This window comes from Apaloderma vittatum, unplaced genomic scaffold, assembly GCF_000703405.1.
Source record: "Apaloderma vittatum isolate BGI_N311 unplaced genomic scaffold, ASM70340v1 scaffold17206, whole genome shotgun sequence".
Taxonomy (NCBI): domain Eukaryota; kingdom Metazoa; phylum Chordata; class Aves; order Trogoniformes; family Trogonidae; genus Apaloderma; species Apaloderma vittatum.
The window spans coordinates 5,047-22,895 of NW_009720193.1; the positions used below are offsets into that span (position 1 = coordinate 5,047).

At 45.5% G+C, this 17,849-nt stretch overlaps 1 protein-coding gene across 1 annotated transcript in view; it reads left to right on the plus strand.

Annotated features, from left to right (window-relative positions):
• The window catches only part of JAK1 (Janus kinase 1), a 19,278-nt gene extending 2,508 nt beyond the window's left edge, over window positions 1-16,770 (plus strand). The window contains exons 3-22 of the mRNA XM_009870939.1: window positions 144-307; window positions 865-1,207; window positions 2,172-2,339; window positions 2,869-3,026; window positions 3,729-3,852; window positions 5,468-5,654; window positions 7,280-7,386; window positions 8,739-8,885; window positions 9,200-9,287; window positions 9,786-9,913; window positions 10,430-10,565; window positions 10,986-11,137; window positions 12,030-12,180; window positions 12,908-13,002; window positions 13,540-13,732; window positions 14,161-14,285; window positions 14,920-15,092; window positions 15,556-15,673; window positions 16,022-16,132; window positions 16,570-16,770. Of these exons, the coding sequence (XP_009869241.1) occupies window positions 144-307; window positions 865-1,207; window positions 2,172-2,339; window positions 2,869-3,026; window positions 3,729-3,852; window positions 5,468-5,654; window positions 7,280-7,386; window positions 8,739-8,885; window positions 9,200-9,287; window positions 9,786-9,913; window positions 10,430-10,565; window positions 10,986-11,137; window positions 12,030-12,180; window positions 12,908-13,002; window positions 13,540-13,732; window positions 14,161-14,285; window positions 14,920-15,092; window positions 15,556-15,673; window positions 16,022-16,132; window positions 16,570-16,671 (2,970 nt within the window). The 3' untranslated portion in view covers window positions 16,672-16,770. The remainder of the gene's footprint in view (window positions 1-143; window positions 308-864; window positions 1,208-2,171; window positions 2,340-2,868; window positions 3,027-3,728; window positions 3,853-5,467; window positions 5,655-7,279; window positions 7,387-8,738; window positions 8,886-9,199; window positions 9,288-9,785; window positions 9,914-10,429; window positions 10,566-10,985; window positions 11,138-12,029; window positions 12,181-12,907; window positions 13,003-13,539; window positions 13,733-14,160; window positions 14,286-14,919; window positions 15,093-15,555; window positions 15,674-16,021; window positions 16,133-16,569) is intronic.
• The last annotated feature ends 1,079 nt before the right edge of the window (window positions 16,771-17,849 follow it).

Sequence of the window (17,849 nt, forward strand, 5' to 3'; positions counted from 1 at the left end):
TGCCCCTTCCTGGCCTGACTTTTGGCTTTGGGTGACTCCTCTTGCTCAAGGAGAGCCTGTGATCTTGTGACATATTGCTTGTTGATAGATAAATTATAACAAATAACAGATCTGATCTTTTTTTTTTTCTGCTTCCTGTTAAGGGTCAGTATGACTTAGTGAAAGGCCTGGCACCAATTCGTGATCCTAAAAATGATCAAGAGGTTCATGAAATTGAAAACGAGTGCCTGGGGATGGCTGTCCTTGCAATCTCTCACTACGCCATCAAGAAAGATGTGAAGCTTCCAGAGCTTCCCAAAGATATCAGGTGAGCTGGGATAACTAATCTGTCACTGTGGAGGCTGCTGTGCTTTTCCTCCGGAAGGGATTTTGAGCATTTTACCTTCCTGACTGTACAGGAGTTACAGGCTCCAAAGCTACTGTGCGTAAGTTAGGTTTCCTAGTCTTGTCAACAGGGGTAAGTATTACAAAACCTGATGTTTTTTCTTACCTGGAGAGTATTTGAAATCTGTGCATCTAGTGCAGGCAGTGATGTGTTAGGTACTGGTTGACTTGCTGTAACTTCAGGGTTCTGGGTTAGGTTCAGAACCGGCGCTGTCATTAGGTGACAACTTAATCAGAAAACTATTAGAATAAAATCTTGATTTGTTCAATGTGTTACCGATTTGAATAGGCTGTATTCGTCTGACTAAAAAGCTTCTGGATCAGGTTATTACTTGAATGGCTCTTGGCTGTTAATGATGTAACTAAACCACTGCTGCAGAGGTGTACTGCGTCTTGTTTTCTATAGATTACTTTCAAAGTAATGGAGTTAAAAGTTTAGGAGACAACAGTATTAACTCGTCTCATTGTTTTTCCTCCTAGCTATAAACATTATATTCCCGAAACTTTGAACAAGACAATCAGGCAGAGGAATTTCTTAACTAGGATTCGGATAAATAACGTTTTCAAGCATTTCCTTAAAGAGTTTAACAACAAAACCATTTGCGACAGCAGCGTGTCTCCACGTGATCTGAAAGTTAAATACCTGTCAACAATGGAGACCTTGACCAAACATTATGGAGCGGAGATTTTTGAGACTTCGTTTTTGCTGATTTCATCTGAAACTGAAGTAAACGGATTTAATCGTGGAGACTACGAGATCCTCCCCCTCTACGAAGTCATCGTAACGGGAAACAACGGAATTCAGTGGAGGCTCAAGCCGAATGTGAGTATCCCTTGATAAATGGGAATTGGAGGATTGTTCGTGGGGGCATAACAGCTGCTAAAACATGGTCGTGATCTTCAGACGCTGCAGATCGGCTTCTTACTGCAAAGGCTTCTTTCATAGGATTATGGAATCGTGCAGGTTGGAAGGGACCGGTCAGGTTTAGCTTTGGGATGAGACCAGGTTGCTCGGGGCTTTGTCTGTTCTGGTCTTGCAGACTTCCAAGGTTGGATGCTGCACAGCCTTGTGGGCAACCTGCTCGCCAGGGAAATCGAAGACTGTGGACAGACCAAGACACAAGTCCTGGGAGATTAATGTCTGTGGAGGCCCTTGTTGTTTTGATGTCGAAGTCTGCTGTTTCTGTACACCCAGCTGCCGTTGCGTAAATAAATCAAAAAAAACCCCAGCGACATTAAAGCTAAAGCTTTCTCACCTCAGCAGTATTTTTTTTTATGTTACTCCTTGTTTCAGTGCTGCTAATTGAGGTCACTTTGCTTAACCTCTTCTGTAAAATATGCTCCAGGTTTGAATGGGTTGTGGCATACTCTGCATTTTTTTTCCACCACATAAAATGCTTAAACAAACAGACCTGCCTCAGTTCCCCACGAGAACCCTACGGAGAACACTCTTTTGTAACGTAGAAAGCATCTTGCTTCACTCCATTGAGATACATCCTAACTAGCTCTATCTCTGATGGAGAATTTCTGTTTTAAATTATAATATTAATGAGAGGGAGGGAAGCAAGAACTGATACTTGAGCAGAAAAGCTTGCAAGAAATGCAAAGTATATCCTTGCAGTACTGACACACTGCACCTGTAAATGAAGTAACAATTCAGAGCAAAAAGCATTCGAGAATAAAGTACCTGGATTAATTTGGCATGAGTTTTTGTTTTAGCATGAAACACTAAAAAATAGAATGAATGCGTGTTTATGCATATACTTTCATCCAAAATATATTTGCAGTCTGTACAGACAGAGAAGGAGAAGAAGAAGTCCGATGGCAAAAACAAAAAGGATGAAGAAAAACACAAGAGAGACTTCTGGAACAATTTTTCCTATTTTCCTGAAATCACCCACATCGTCATCAAGGAGTCTACAGTTTGCATTAACAAGCAGGATAACAAAAGAATGGTAAGAACCAAACCTTGGGTGCCTTTTGCTCCTGTGGGAAGCAGTAATTTTTGGACGACAGGTGACAGCCTCCTCGAGGAGTTAAATACGCTGCCCTCGGCGCTCGTAAGAAGAGCAGCAAGTGGGTGAGCGCGGTTGGAACTAGATGATCTTTAAAGTCCCTTCCAACCCTGACAGTTCTATGATTGTTCTGTAGGAATTTGGAAAGATGCTGTCAGAGGGCCCTTGGCTTTAAATCCGATGTGACCGCCCCGGTCCTGAATTTCTGGCACAAGGGTTTGCATTCCAGATCTCTCGTAGGGTTACAGTGCAATTAAACGCTGGAAAGTGGAGATTTCCAGCCGGTAATGAGTGGGGAGGGTAGAGGGTGATCGGTGTCGCCTTCCTAAATGTCTGTGGTTTTCTGTCACAGCTTTCTGGACGATTTTTTAAACAGCTTTGTGTCAAAATTGCTAGGTATTATAAGATTCCTGAAACATTTGAACCGAACTGTAAGAATTCTGGACTAAAATACCTTTTTCTGGTTCAGGAATTGAAACTGTCCTCGCACGACGAGGCCTTATCGTTTACGTCGTTGATCGATGGATACTTCCGACTGACAGCAGACGCCCATCATTACCTTTGCACGGACGTGGCGCCCCCCCTCATCCAGCACAACATCCAGAACGGATGCCACGGACCCATTTGGTTCGTAGAAAGCGAGATTTTTTTGCTTTTCCACTTGAATAATTAGTCCCACTGTGTATCGAAGCTGTTGCGGAAATCTGACATTTTGGGAGGATCGTTAGTTAACAAAAGGTCGTAGGACAACTTCTTTTTTTCTAATGATTATTTGGAAAAAATGTCACCAGTTCTGTCCTCGTTAACGTACTTGTCTAGAAAAGCAGTGTTTCCTTACAACTGGGGTATTCTCAGGCTTGCTTCACTAATAAAGATCATTGTCAGTTGGACAGGCGGGAATATTTTGGGTAAATAAAGTTGAACTCTGTCTACGCTGACCCTGGGAGTCCTTGGATGGAAGCACAAAACCTTTTTTTACAAAAATAGAGGCATTATTTTTCCTTCTGCCCATCTTTTTGGCTTTTCCTTTTATGTGTGAAGATGCAATATATAGGAAACGGAGAGCAATATATAGGAAACTGAGAGCTTACGTGCGCACTGTGTTGGATGCAGAATTGATCAAATTAAGCACACTAAGAACTTCATAGAACTTTTCTTCCCTTACTCTCCTGCAGTTAAATGTGAGTGCGTGTAATGCACATGAAACTAAGTCCTGTTTTCATAAATACCTGAGTGTTCCTGAGATGATGATAGACATTTTAATTCCACATGTAGAATTGCTCCCGTGCCTGTTCCCTTCTAATCGGTTTTGTGCCTTGGCTCTTTCAGCACGGAATACGCCATCAACAAACTGCGGCAGGAGGGGAACGAAGCGGGAATGTACGTGCTGAGATGGAGCTGCACGAACTTTAACCACATCCTCATGACAGTGACTTGTTTTGAAGGCCCAGAGGTACGTCAAGGGTGACGAGAAATCCAATAATGAGCTAAACCAGCAGCTCCCTGTAATCCCCGGCGATATATTTGTATTTTTTAAGGCAGACACTTATCTTGGTTGGGTAGCTGATGCAGCAGAGGGTGGACAATTGTACTCCCAGCTTCATTTTCTCTACCCTATGCTGTATCTACAAATATCACGCGTTACAGAACATGTCCAGAAAAACAGGGCGTGAGCATGATGGAAATTAAGCTTTTTAAACCCAAACAGTGTGTGAATGACAGGAAGGATTTGTCACTGCAACTCACCTCACGTGTCTTGAGTGGGGATTTAATTCTATGAATCTATTTCTACTGGCATGGTGTCAAAGTTGTGTACGAGGACACTTGCCTTTACATGAGCCCTACAGAGGGGGACATACACATAATTAGCTGCTGGAATATTTTTTTTGTGAAAAAATGAGTGATAAATAAAAGCTCGTAAGGTGGGATAGGTGAGAGAACCAGTCAGAAGAATGAATCAAACTTCGGCGCAGTTCACAGAATCACAGAGTTTCTTATTTTTCCTTGCAGATCCCACTATCTTGAGTTCATTTTCCGTGCAGTTCACAGGATTCTGTGATTCTCTGAACTTCATGGAAGTTTGAATTTTACTGACCTCAGTTGGACTTGCTAGTTGTAGGGAAGGTAATTAAAGCATTTGGACAAGATTGCTAAAAGCGTGAAAGGCACCCAAACTGTTTTCCCTCTCTTAGGAAAAAAAGTTATTAGAATCAATGATGAGGTCAAGAATCATAGAATGGCCAAGGCTGGAAGGGACCTTAGAGATCATCTAATCCAACCTCCCAAGAAGAGGCATTTGAAACAAGAAACCACAAAATGATGGCAAAAACCTCATGGAAATAGCAGTCACCTTCTGTAGACATTTGCAAAAATAAAAATCTGTGATCGATATATGATCTTGTGACAGACAGGGCACTGAAACAAGAAATTTAATTTTGTCTTGCAAATATTCAACCTCACTGCGAGGCTTAGAGAGGGAAGAGAGAGGTGATGCGGAGCTGCAGCCTGGTGGAGATGAGGAAGCAGGCGGAAGGGTAGAACTCGAAAGGGTGTGGGCTTGGGGTCGGCGAGTACAGACGTTGAGCCTTTCTTCCTCAACGTGTTTAAATGAGATGGGAAGGCTGGAACAGCAGACTGAAATCTTGTTTCGCTCGATGAACAATCTGGGTTGTGAAAGGCAGTTTTTCTATTTTTAAGATGAGATTTTGAAACTGCGGTCTGGATTTTGCAATTTGCAACCAAACCGAGAGAAAATTCCTTCTAAAGAGTCGGCTTCTGCGTACTCCCAGGCTCTGCAAAACACAGAAGCCGTATTTGGGATCGTTAGATAATTGCATCTTTGTGGTGGTGGTGGCTGCTCTGTATGAGCCTTCCTGGGACTGAAGGGTTTAGGAATTTCAGGGCATTTCTCTACTTTGCTGGAGTTTGCTTAGAGGACCCTAGCTTAGGAGCAAGTGGTTAACTGGTCCTACATGTAATTTTAAAGGCTTTAGGGGGAACTTTCACGGCTGTAAAACATTCTTTGATGATTATATTTTGCTTTCACCCCTCCCCTTCTCTAATAGCAGACGATAAATAATTCAATCCAGTACAAGAACTTCCAGATTGAGGTGAAGAAAGGCGGGTACTTCCTCCATGGTTCAAACAAGTCTTTCTCATCCTTAAAAGAGCTGATGGATCACCTGAAAGGACAAATACTTCGGACAGACAACATAAGCTTTACGCTGAAGAGGTGCTGCCAACCGAAACCAAGAGGTAGCCTGTCCTTTAAGAGAGGCAACAAACATTGTTGAAAGGGAGCAAACTCCAGAGACAGGAGGTGTTCTTAGTGCCTTTAGTTTGTTCTGTATTCTTGCATGAAGCTCTTTTGTCGTTAAAAAACCGTACATTTCTTTGTTCGCTTTGGAGGAGGAGTCTTGTCAAAAAGCCAAAACAGGCTCCCCGAACGAGGTTTTAGGGTTTTCCTTTCAGTGCAACACGCTCAGCTCAGGGGCTTCTCTTGAGCGTTGCTTCTGTCGACGTTTCAAATGACTGTGAGAAAAGTTCTGGTGTCCCGTTTTGCACTTCACGCAGCTGGCTCTGTGGTACCGACAGCCGAGGTGGGACTCTAGAGTTGTTTAAAATGTCACAGCTGACTCAGCCACGGGCTCAAATGCTGCCGCACAGCGGGGACCACGTAAAGTTCTTCCCTTGCTCCACTGAGTTGCGCACCCTGGGCAGTGCCGCCGCGTGGCACGTTCCTCTGGTGAAGCAGGGTTGCAACCTGCAGAGGCTGTGTGGCAGCCTTTGGTTTGAAGCTTGTTTGCCCTCGTCCTGAGCTGCTGTTTGCTCTGTTGATCTTCCTGAAGCAGCAGGAAATCTTGGTCTGCAACTGTGAGCAAGGAGAAGCAGCCTCGGTGAGGGCAGGATTTAGAGGGCTGGGACAATCGGCTGTTTGTCAGGCTGTTAATGCCAACACTTAGTAAAATTGATTGCTATGAACTACGAGTGTGTTGTAGCCAAATTTTGTGTGAGAGAGGAAACACAGCAGCCTGGCTGTGTTGCTCAGATAATGGTTTCCTGTTAGAATCAGGGGAATAACTGAGCTACATTAATTACCTGCTCAGTCTGACGGGTTTAGAGTACTCTGTAGACATAGAGCTTATGAGCGCTCTGAAGAACATTGGTAATTGTCTGGAGCATGGAGAGATTGTACATTTTGGCATTTTGATTACATTTTGACAGTGATATTTGGAATAAAAGCAAATGGGTCAAGGAGCTGACTGCCCACTTCAGCTTTTTGCTGGCATCAGTTACCAGGAGATCAGCGCATTAGCTATGCTGTTCCCTCTCTTCCTTGCTTTTTTTTTTTTATTCCTTTTGAATCTGTCTGTTTATCTGGTTGCTCACAAAGAGGTGTAGGGGATGCAGGAATAAATCAGTTTTTGGAGTGTAGGGTTCGCTACCGATGGCTTTCAGAGGGCTAGAGCAGGGTTTAGCCCCGACACTTGTGTTGTGCTCGTGGTAATGGGAAGGCCAGATGCACACAGACATCCAGACCTATCCTGTCGTGATAAATATTGTAGGTACAGCAGGCGTTTTGCCTCTTCTAGTCCCTGTGCAGCAAACACTACCCAGATTCTTAATATCAGCCCCGACATGGCTAATATTAATGTCATATATATAATATATAAAATACGTTGCTCTGCTTTAGTGTTGCATGATGGCATAGAAGTTACTTGAGCAGAAATTAAGTCAAAATTTCTGCTTTTCTCCCTCCTCCTCGTTCCTTTGGGGATTTACCTTGCAGAGAGCACATACAGCAATGTTACCGACTGGCGAGGGTGAGGGCCGTTATCTTTGAAAAACCTTAAAGAACGTTTTCTCTCCCTCCCTTCCAGAAATCTCCAACTTGCTGGTTGCAACCAAGAAGGCGCAGGAATGGCAGCCGGTTTATCACCTGGGGCAGCTGAGTTTCCATCGGATCCTCAAAGAAGAAATCATGCAGGTGGGCACCTGCTTCACAGGCTTGGGAGTCTTGCCTTTTGCTAGAAGTCAAATTGGTATTTGAGCACTTCTCCAGTGTCTCTGGAAAGAGATGCTTCTAAGGTCACTCCTAAAAAAATCATGAAACTCTTTTAAGAGCTGTTTTTCCTAGCTGGTTTGTTGCTGAATTAGGATGAGAGGAAAGGGGCTCAAGTTGTGCCAGGGGAGATTTACGTTGGATATTAGGAAAAATCTCTTTACTGAAGGAGCGGAGAGGCCCTGGCACAGGCTGCCCTTGGCAGGGGTGGAGTCCCCATCCCTGGAGGTGTTCAAAAAACGTGTAGACGTGGCACCTGGGGACACAGTTTAGTGGTCGTGGGGATGCTGGGTTGATGGTTGGATGAAGTGATCTTAGAGGTCTTTTCCAACCTTAATGATTCTGTGAATGTGGCTCCGTCTTTTAAAGACTGGCGTAGAGAAACAGGCAACTTGAGGTTTAAGATAATATCCTCAGTTGAAAAAAAAAAGTGTGAATTATTCAAAAGCTCTGAAGACTCTAAGCATTCAAAGTTTTGTGTTCAAAACTGATTTAGCACCCAATTTTCCTGGCAATTGCTTGCAGCTTGTGATGTAGGCGACCTGAATAAACTTCTAAAAACACACAGTGGCTTGAATGCCTAAATCACGTTCCATGTTTCTGAAAGACCTGAGCTCTTAAGTCGTGCAGTTAGCTTCTTCACTTAAATGAGAAGTTTGTTGTTTGTTTGGGTGTTTTTTTTTTCTTTTTGTAAATTGCATTACTGACTGGTGAGGCCAGATCTAGATTACATTAATTGTTTTTTGATTGGTGTAGTTGCAATCAGCATGCAGGCTTCCTGCAAAAAAATACCCCAAGGCGGAATTCTGTGTTGTTCAGGAGGAAATTGCTTTCCCAAACAAAGTGTTCCATTGAAATATTACTTCCTCTAACTTTTGGAAACACATTAAAGATTGCCTCAATAGCTGCTTGTTGTAAATAAGAGGCTGGTTATTATTTATTCATTTGGTGTTTAGTCTAATAATGTCTAAATCACACGAAGCCTGTTGGACATGAACGGAGATGTGATAACTCTCGAATATTGGATGAGTTTACAGTGATGAGCATGCTTGGAGAGACCGCTGAGGCAAAGAACCACATGCTGTGATTTCTCTCTTTAATAACTGGTTTCTCACTGTAATAATTTTAAGGCTGTTACGTACCTAGATCAAGTGGACAACTGAGTCCACACACTCCTTGGAGAGGCGGAGTGCAGGGCAGATTCAAGTATTTGTGTAAATCCACACTTGTTTGCTTCACGTCCTGATTTGAAAAATATCCCGTGTGTTACATCTTAGGGTGAACATCTTGGAAGAGGGACGAGAACACAGATTTACTCGGGGATTCTCAACTACAAAGATGATGAGAACGAAGGATATCAAAACGAAAAGGAGATTAAGGTCCTCCTCAAAGTCTTGGACCCCAGCCACAGACACATTTCTTTGGCAAGTTCTTCCTTTTTTGTCTTTCGAGCTACAAATGCGGGACCTCCCCGTGTCGTACCTGGGTAACTATGAAAAGCCTTAAAAAGGATGGTTGTGTAGTGAGGGAATGGGAGAATCACCTTGTGAACATCTCCGACAGCACTCCTCCACCCCCTTCCCACATGCCTACCATTCTGCCCCTTTATGTCACTGGGAAAAAAAACATCTTGTGCAATTTTTTTTTGGCTACCTGATGCTCTGTATTTGTTAGAACACTTGAGCGACCACTGCAACAACCAGCGGTTTGATGGCTGCCCTCTTTCACTTTCTAACAGGCGTTCTTTGAAACAGCAAGCATGATGAGGCAGGTGTCGCACAAGCACATCGTCCTCCTCCACGGAGTCTGCGTCCGCGACGTTGAAAGTGAGTCCGGGCGGGACACTCGCGTGGTGGGGAAGGGACGGCTGGTCGGGGAGGGGGCAGATGGGCTTGGCAGCTGCTGCCCCTCGATTTTTCAGTGCACACAAGTAGAATTGCACCAGCAAGGCAGCTGCTAAGTCCTTCCCACTGACAGGTTTCCTCTCCTGACGCTGTGTTTGTGTAAGTGCCTCACAGGATGATGCCTTGAGGTCGAGGTGCCGGAGTGGGGGTGGTGGTGTCAAAGCAACGCAGGAGGGCTTTCCCTAGGCAGGCTCTGACCTGTGGTCTCTGATACGCTTTGTCCCAGGTTTACTACACAAAGCCTCTCTTCTCAGCCTTTTAATTTGAACTCTGAAGTGATGAAATAAACTTTGAGGAAGGTGAAATAAAAACGTGTTGTAGCCACCTCGCCTGGAGTGGGAGGAAAGATGGTTGCGGCCCTGTCGGGTTACTCCAGGCACTGGTTATCGTAGTGCTGACTTGATGTGTCTGACTTTGCAGATATCATGGTGGAAGAATTTGTTGAATTTGGGCCTCTGGATCTGTTTATGCATCGGAAAAGCGAAGTTCTGACAACTCCTTGGAAATTCAAGGTTGCCAAGCAGCTCGCGAGTGCGCTAAGCTACTTGGTAAGAAGGCGCCTTGACAAAAGCATTGCCTGTAGCTGCTGTAGATCTTAACCCCACGGAGGTTTCGTGGGCATTAGTAACTAATGAATTCCTTTTCTCGGGTAGTGGCACTGCACGGTGCATGGGCTGTACTTTTTGTATCCATTGAGTTGCTTTAAAGAAGGAGAAAGACTCTCAGAGAAGACGATGAGCTGGGCCAAACAGCCCCTGTACTTGTGTTTGCCACCAGGTTCTGTAAGTGCCTGTAATTGTGCTCTTTGCGAAAAAGGAGTAAGCTGGTCTTTTTTCCAAAGGCTCTGCAGATGCAAATGTTTTAGTGTGAATGGTGTTTCCCTACTCCTGTTATTTTTTCTCTAGGATAATTTTGTCCAAGCTGCATGTTTGGATTTCAGCTTCAAGTATTTTACAGCGATCCCCTGTAGCGATCGCTGTACAGTGATACCTCTAGGTACGTCAGAGCACTTGCAGAGCACTGCGAGCTCCCTGCACTCACTACTTTTTCCTCCCTTCCTGCAGGAGGATAAGGATTTGGTACATGGAAATGTGTGCACTAAAAACATCCTGCTGGCTCGAGAGGGAATCGACACAGAGTACGGTCCTTTCATAAAGCTGAGCGACCCAGGAATCCCGATAACCGTACTGTCCCCGCAAGGTACGGTACCAGCGTCACATTTCTCTCTTCTGGGGAAAGGGAAAGGAAGAAATAGTGTTTTATACCAGCTAGAACTGGCTCTGGAATAAAAATAATTGGCTTTCCTGAATCTGAAAACTGCACAGAAGTGAAGGAGTGTTGCTGGTGGTGGGCACTTACCATAGTCACGTCTCTTAAAAAGTCCAGGGAGATGACGTAGAACTAATCTCAGTTTCTGGGTGGTTCAAGGCACAAGCTTGTAAAAGCCACAGAAACATGCTTCTGAGAAACAGGGATCTAAGAACCCAGATTTCCCTGATACTGAATAAGCAGTTTCAGTTTATTTTAGTTAAGCAGCTGTTAGACAAGAGTAATTAAGTTAGAAGGTTAGTTTTTTGGTCCTTTAACTCCAGAATGCCTTGATTCTTTGTTTTATCTAAGAACGTGTCGAGCGAATCCCTTGGATTGCACCTGAATGCGTTGAAGATTCCAAAAATTTAAGCATTGCAGCAGATAAGTGGAGTTTTGGTACAACGCTGTGGGAAATCTGCTATAATGGAGAAACACCCCTGAAAGACAAGACGTTAGCAGAGGTAAAACCGTGTTACTTAATCTTTACCTTGACATCTCTGCTTAAAAGCCGCTAAGTTCTTCTGTTCTTGCTCGTTTCTTTTGGACATCAGTTCAGAATTAGTCTCCTGTGAGACACCGTTATTGTTTATGCTGAAATGTTATAGGAAAAAACAAATTTAAATAAATCTTGTTCTGCCTTAGTGCTGGCAGTTTGTCACTGCTGGAGTCTCTCAGCATCTGCTCCAAATGTGCTTTTTTTGAAGTTTCGCTGCGTCAGGAAGGCAATAGAGCAAGGCAGCGGCTGTGTGAAGGAAAGGACCAAGGACTTGAGTCGCGGCCTGAGTTGTTTTAACAGGAGGCAGCTGAAAGGAACTTGCTGCCCTGGCCGCAGTCCGCTTCCTGCGGGTGGCAGCCACAGGGCTCAGAAAATGCACGAGCCCACCCTCATCCCATCTGCCCCGATGCTGGTGATCCTGCTTTGGCAGAAGGGTTGGACTAGATGATCTTTTTGGGGCCCTTCCTTCCAAACCCCAATGCTCTGTGATGCTGTGATTCTCGGGGGCTGTGAGGGGCAGCCAGTGTTGCGTGGTTCCCTTGGCGAGCGTTTCCACTCAGTCGTTTGCCCCTGTGCATAAATAACGTGGCAGAAAAATAACTTCTGAAAGGTGAATTCTGCAGCACGTTTTAGAAACTTTGTGGTTTTTAAGCAGTTGCTTCAAGCCGTGCCAAATTCAGCACCAGATTCAGCATCTCTGCTGGTAGGAGATGCTTTAGAGTTACTGTTGGAAATGAGGATTTCCTTGGCGAAGTAAAAGTTCACAGTGAGTTAAGGCCACGTGTGCTGAGTAGAATGTGGGTTTATTAAATGAAAAGCTAAAATTCATGCCGGAGTTTTCCGTTCGCGCCTTGCAGAAGGAGCGGTTCTACGAGGGGCGTTTCGTGTTGACGACGCCATCGTGCAAGGAGCTGGCTGACTTGATGAAGCAGTGCATGAACTACGACCCCCACCAGAGACCCTTCTTCAGAGCGATCATGAGAGACATCAACAGGCTGGAAGAACAAAGTAAGGCCGCACGGCTTTGCTTGGCTCCTGGAGCGGGGGAATGAAGCAGGCTGATGGATTTGGCCACGTCGGGTGCCATGCAACTGCGTGAACGGTTGTATTGCCAGGAGCGCGTTGTGTCCCTACAACAACCCCTTCTCTAGATTCAAATAGGATGTGAGCGGTTAATTCGTGCTGAGCGCATGGCTCGAGTTGGGTTAAGTGTTTCTGCAGTTCCATTCAGTGGTCCCTGTTTCATATGACAGCTTAAGTTAGTTTCAGGAAGGTCTTTATGCTCCGTGGGGTTTCCAGAGGACTCTCTTGACTGCAGCGGAGTATTAACACGGATAGCTCTGCTCCCTGGTTCATCTTATGCTGAAGATAGTACAGGGCAACTATCAGACAATCAGGAAGAGCAAAGCTTTTCATCCCTTACCTATTAATAAATAATCATGCAAGATGAGTAACTACTACAGGGTGGGAAGTGTACAGAGAGAAAACTGAATTGGTCCAGGAGAAGACCCGGCTAGCAACCTCCAAAATGAGGGAGGAAGATCAGTGAGTGATAGATGGGCGCATACAAAGGGAAGTTGTTCCCTGCCAAAAAGTGGGCAGGATTTAAATAAGGCAAGTTGTGACAGTAGGGACAGACGCGCTCTAACAGCGGCAGGTTGGCAGCGAGCAAGGATGCCTTGAAGCGCCAAGATGCAGGAACCTGTCTGACCTGGGATGTTTTTTCACTCCTTAGATCCTGACATCGTCTCGGAGAAGAAGCCAGTTACAGAAGTCGATCCCACTCTATTCGAGAAACGATTCTTGAAAAGAATCCGTGATTTGGGAGAGGTAAGAGGGATGTCCTTATTAAGGGAGACCTTATTGTGGCCTTCCAGTATCTCAAGGGGGCTACAGGAAAGCTGGGGAGGGGCTTGTTAGGATGTCGGGCAGTGACAGGACTAGAGGGAATGGATTGAAGCTGGAGATGGGTCGGTTCAGGTTGGACGTGAGGAAGAAGTTCTTCCCCATGAGGGTGGTGAGACCCTGGCACAGGTTGCCCAGAGAGGGGGTGGCAGCCCCATCCCTGGGAGTTGTTAAGGCCGGGCTGGATGGGGCTCTGGGCAGCCTGATCTAGTGGGGGATGTCCCTGCCAGGGCAGGAGGTTGGAACGAGATGATCTTTGAGGTCCTTTCCAACCCAAACCATTCCATGATTCTGTGTTGGGCACAGAGTGTTTGTGTGTGTGTGTGTGCAGAGCTCTGTGTATGCTTTCTGTGTCACAAAAGGACGATACGAATCCTAAATAAAACATCTAATGCCTCGGGGACACTGGAGTGCATGTGCTGTGGTCAGTAATGGCCTTTTTTCTTTGTCTTCTGCAATCAGGGCCACTTTGGCAAGGTGGAACTCTGCAGGTACGACCCAGAAGGCGACAATACAGGGGAGCAAGTGGCAGTTAAATCTCTAAAGCCAGAGAGCGGAGGGAATCACATCGCTGATCTCAAGAAGGAAATAGAAATCTTGAGGAATCTTTACCATGAGAACATTGTGAAATACAAGGGAATTTGCACAGAAGATGGTAAATCCTTATCTAGATTATTAAAAGTACACACTAGAACTGTAAGGGTTTTCCTCTACAAACAAACCACTTTGAAAAGCAAAACAGTCTTAGCTCAGTGTTAGGGGTTTAGATCTCTTTCTTCACAGAAAAAGCAGCAATTTTTGTCTGAAGTCCTCCTCCTGCCCTTTTTTGTGCTTGGGCAGCTTACACCTGAGCAACGTGGTTGCTCTTCTCACCAAATCCGTTAAAAACCTGAGCCCCCGGGCAGGCTGGGGTGTATTAAAAAACTTGGAAGACCTGTAAGTTCAGTTACTGCCCGGCCTGAACTAGATCATCCTCTGGACTGGTTCAGGGACTGATGCTGTGGGCTTGTACAAAAGTTATTGACGTTAACGACATGAGAAGGTTCACGTGTCTGCCAGTTAAACATGCTGCTCCATTTTTAGGAGGAAGTGGGATTAAACTCATCATGGAATTCCTTCCTTCTGGGAGCCTAAAGGAGTATCTCCCCCGGAACAAGAACAAAATCAATCTCAAACAGCTTCTCAGATATGCGGTTCAGATCTGCAAGGTGAGCCTGGCATCAGAGCCTTCCTGCAGCTCTGCTCTTTGATTACTTTAATATTTTAATTTAATCTAGTTTGTCCCCGAGGCTCCAAACCCTAAAGCAGCCTCTCCCATGCTTCAGGTGCTGCTGGCACTGATATCAGCAAGGGGGAGGCACGTTCTCTTTGTTAAAAATTTACTACAGGAAGAATTTGTTCCTACTGCGGGACTGGAGGTATTTAGGAAGGAGGGAAGCGTTCAGGAAGGGTGTGTTGACAAGAGGGAAGGAGCAACATGCAAGTCTAAAAGAGGAGGAGACGCAGGTGTAGTGAGGCAGCGTGCTTTCTGCACGAGACTCTTCTTTTGATTATGGTGCACGGGGCAGTTTTAAGCAGCGTAGAGAAGGGAATGGAGATGGTGGCTGCTCAGCTGAAAATTAAAAAGTGCGAAGCAGAAACAGCGTTCTCAGCAGATGAGGATCCCAAGGGCTGAGTTCAAGGGGGGAGGGTGTCAGAAAAGGACCTTGGAAAGTGCCAACAGACGGAGAACCCACTGTGGGAAACGCGGGTAGAGCAAGGGAGCATTCGAAGTGGAAGTTGGAGAAAACCGGTGACGGGAGTATTGGGGAACGTGGCGTAAAGGGCTTTCTTCTCTCCTAGGGCATGGACTACCTGGGCTCCTGTCAGTACGTGCACCGCGACCTGGCAGCGAGAAATGTCCTCGTTGAAAGCGAGAACAGAGTGAAGATCGGAGACTTTGGTCTCACCAAAGCAATCGAGACCGACAAGGAGTACTACACCGTCAAAGACGACCTGGACAGCCCTGTGTTTTGGTAGTAACTTAGAACTCATTTTCTTTAACCTGACTACACAGTGGAGTAACTTGCCTGCTCCCACAGATGTAGGTTTTCAGGCACCCTTAAGATGTTTCCCGGTTTGCTAAGAGCTCTAAATGAAGATACAACATCAGAGCAAGGGAGAGGCGCCTGGTAGAGCCTCCTTACCTCCTGTTGTGCCGTTCCTTTCTTCCTGCACTTAACGATCTGCTTTTCCAGTTTTGTTTTTAGTCTCCTCAAGTTTTGCAGTGACTTGCTGTTCCTTTTTGTACTTGCTCTACCTTGTTCACTCCTCCAGTTGACGTCCCGAGCCCTGTGGGCACGTGAATTGATGTAGAAGGGCTCTGCAACTGCAGAACGTAGCTCTTGAGTTGACTTTAAGTGCACGTTGGTCATGCATGTATGGGGTACATCTGTGCAGCCCTGAATAAAGTTTAACTCTCTCATGCTGTGTCCGCAGGTATGCTCCAGAGTGCTTGCTCCAGAGTAAATTTTACATCGCCTCGGATGTCTGGTCGTTTGGGGTGACGCTGTACGAGCTGCTCACCTACTGTGATTCTGAGTCCAGCCCCATGGCAGTAAGTGACTGTGAAAGAAATTGCTGCTAAAGCTGCTGAAATCAGATTTAGTTAATTTTTTTTTAATTATAATTTTTGGAAACATGAAGCGCAATAAAATCCCTTCACCTGGTGAAAGCAACCCTCACGGTTGTCTTTCACAAAAAACCCTGGGCAGAGATAAGTTGTGGTGACTGCACGTCCTGGTTAGAAAACTGTATTTATAAAATGTTAAATGTGAGCGTGCGGTATCCGTACGACGAGCAGCTGCTTCTTGAGATTCCAGCATCTTCTTAATGTCGGCTCAAAGGGGCTTGGCTTTTTGTGGGGCGAGGGGATGCGCGGAGCTGACTCCTGCTCTTTCCCCAGGAGTTCTTGAAGATGATCGGCCCCACGCAGGGACAGATGACGGTGGCGCGGCTGGTGCGCGTCTTGCAAGAAGAAAAGCGTTTGCCTCGCCCTCCCAACTGCCCGGAGGAGGTGAGGGATGTGCCCGCGCTCGGCTAACGGTGCTGCCCTCTGGCACTAGATCAGTGGCAAAAGCCCCACGCCTTCGTGCTTCAGTGGGCCTGGCCACTCTCGGTAGGAAACCCTTGAGGTTTGCCATCAGAAAGGCATCTCCATGGTTTTTTAAGTGTTGTTTTAAAATGGTTTTTGACACTGAGGTTCCCAAGATTGTGAGTTGCTTTCAGAGCGGTTAAGATCTTTCCTTCGGGATCTGGATCCATGTAAAATTCCTTCAGGATCCTTCTGATTCTGGAAAGGCAGAGTTCCTGGGTGTGCAGCAACCCCACTCGGTCGCCTGAGCCAGGTGCAGCTGGTGCAGTTTGGGGGTGGTTGCAGTTTAGAGGTGAAGCAGGCTGTGGGGTTTGCTCACCCTTTAAAAATTCCCCTTTTTTTGTTGTTGTTGTTGTCAGGTGGATCAGCTGATGAGGAAGTGCTGGATATTGAAGCATGACGAACGGACAACCTTTTACAATCTGATTCAAGGATTTGAGACAATTATGAGTAAAATGTAATGAATATTTTTTTTAATACCATCAGTACTTTAAACGCCTGTCCAAATATAAATGCCCAAGACCTTTTCATTTTATTTTTTTTTAAACTACTGTAATTTGTACTCTGACTGTGCTAATGTGTTTAAAGGATTCTTTTTTGAACAGTTTTCCTTTTTAATTTTAGTCAACAGTTGGATCAAATTAATTCAAAGGTATGGTAGAAACATTAGCTTCAACTCCTTTGCTGATGTTATTGCAAGGCAGTTTTATCTTTGTCTGATTACGGTCTCTCCACAAGTTGAACTACCCTGATGAATGCGAACTGAAAGCTGCGTCTGCTGGGCTCGCTTATCCCTTGAATGACTAAGCTAGTGGATGTAAGAGCACGTGATGCAGAATTTAGTAGTTTTTATGGAGGGTCGAGATTTTAAGCAAAAGTGTGGCTGACCAGATATCCTTCACGTGCACAACTCTGGCATAAAAAATACAGGAAAGGAAAAAAACCCCATCGGCTCACTTAACCAGGCTGCGATTCTGAGCTCCTACGTCAATTTAAAAATTGCTTGACTGTCATGTTGGAAGAAAAGAAAAAGGAAGCAAACAAAAAGCATGGATCAGCATGTTGAGTTACGCATTTCAGTGAGAAACCCCGTTTCTGGATAAATATATTTGCTTTTCCTAACTCAGCCCTCCCTTCCCATGTTATACGTTTCTACCCATTGCAGCTTCCCCTGTCGCTGCAGCGACACTTTTCGCTTATGCCGCAGGTGACCTGCGGGGGTGGAGGGGTGGAAGAGGCAGAGGAAATTCATGCCATGCTGGAGGTCGTAAAGAAACCAAATCCATGGAGACGATCTGGGGGGAAGCACTCCCCCTAACAAAGAAAGATTGGCCAGAGGAGGCCTGAACAACCAGGGCAGCGTCCTTAGGGGAGGAAAACGGCGCCTTCAGTGCTCATTTTTGTTGCCAGCGGTGCTATCCGAGGGATGCACAACCCAGAAAAGTCCTTTTTTTTTTCTTTTGGTCCATGATTTCTCTGGCCGGCACCTTAACTCATCTCAGTTGTGTCAAGCCGCTCGTTTGGCCCAAGAGGTCGATTCTTTACACAGCAGTGTCAGCCTTTCCTTATGAAAGCAGGTGCTTGTGCAGGCTTTGGTTAAACCAAAAGGAAACCAGTGGGGCCAGACCAGGACCACGCA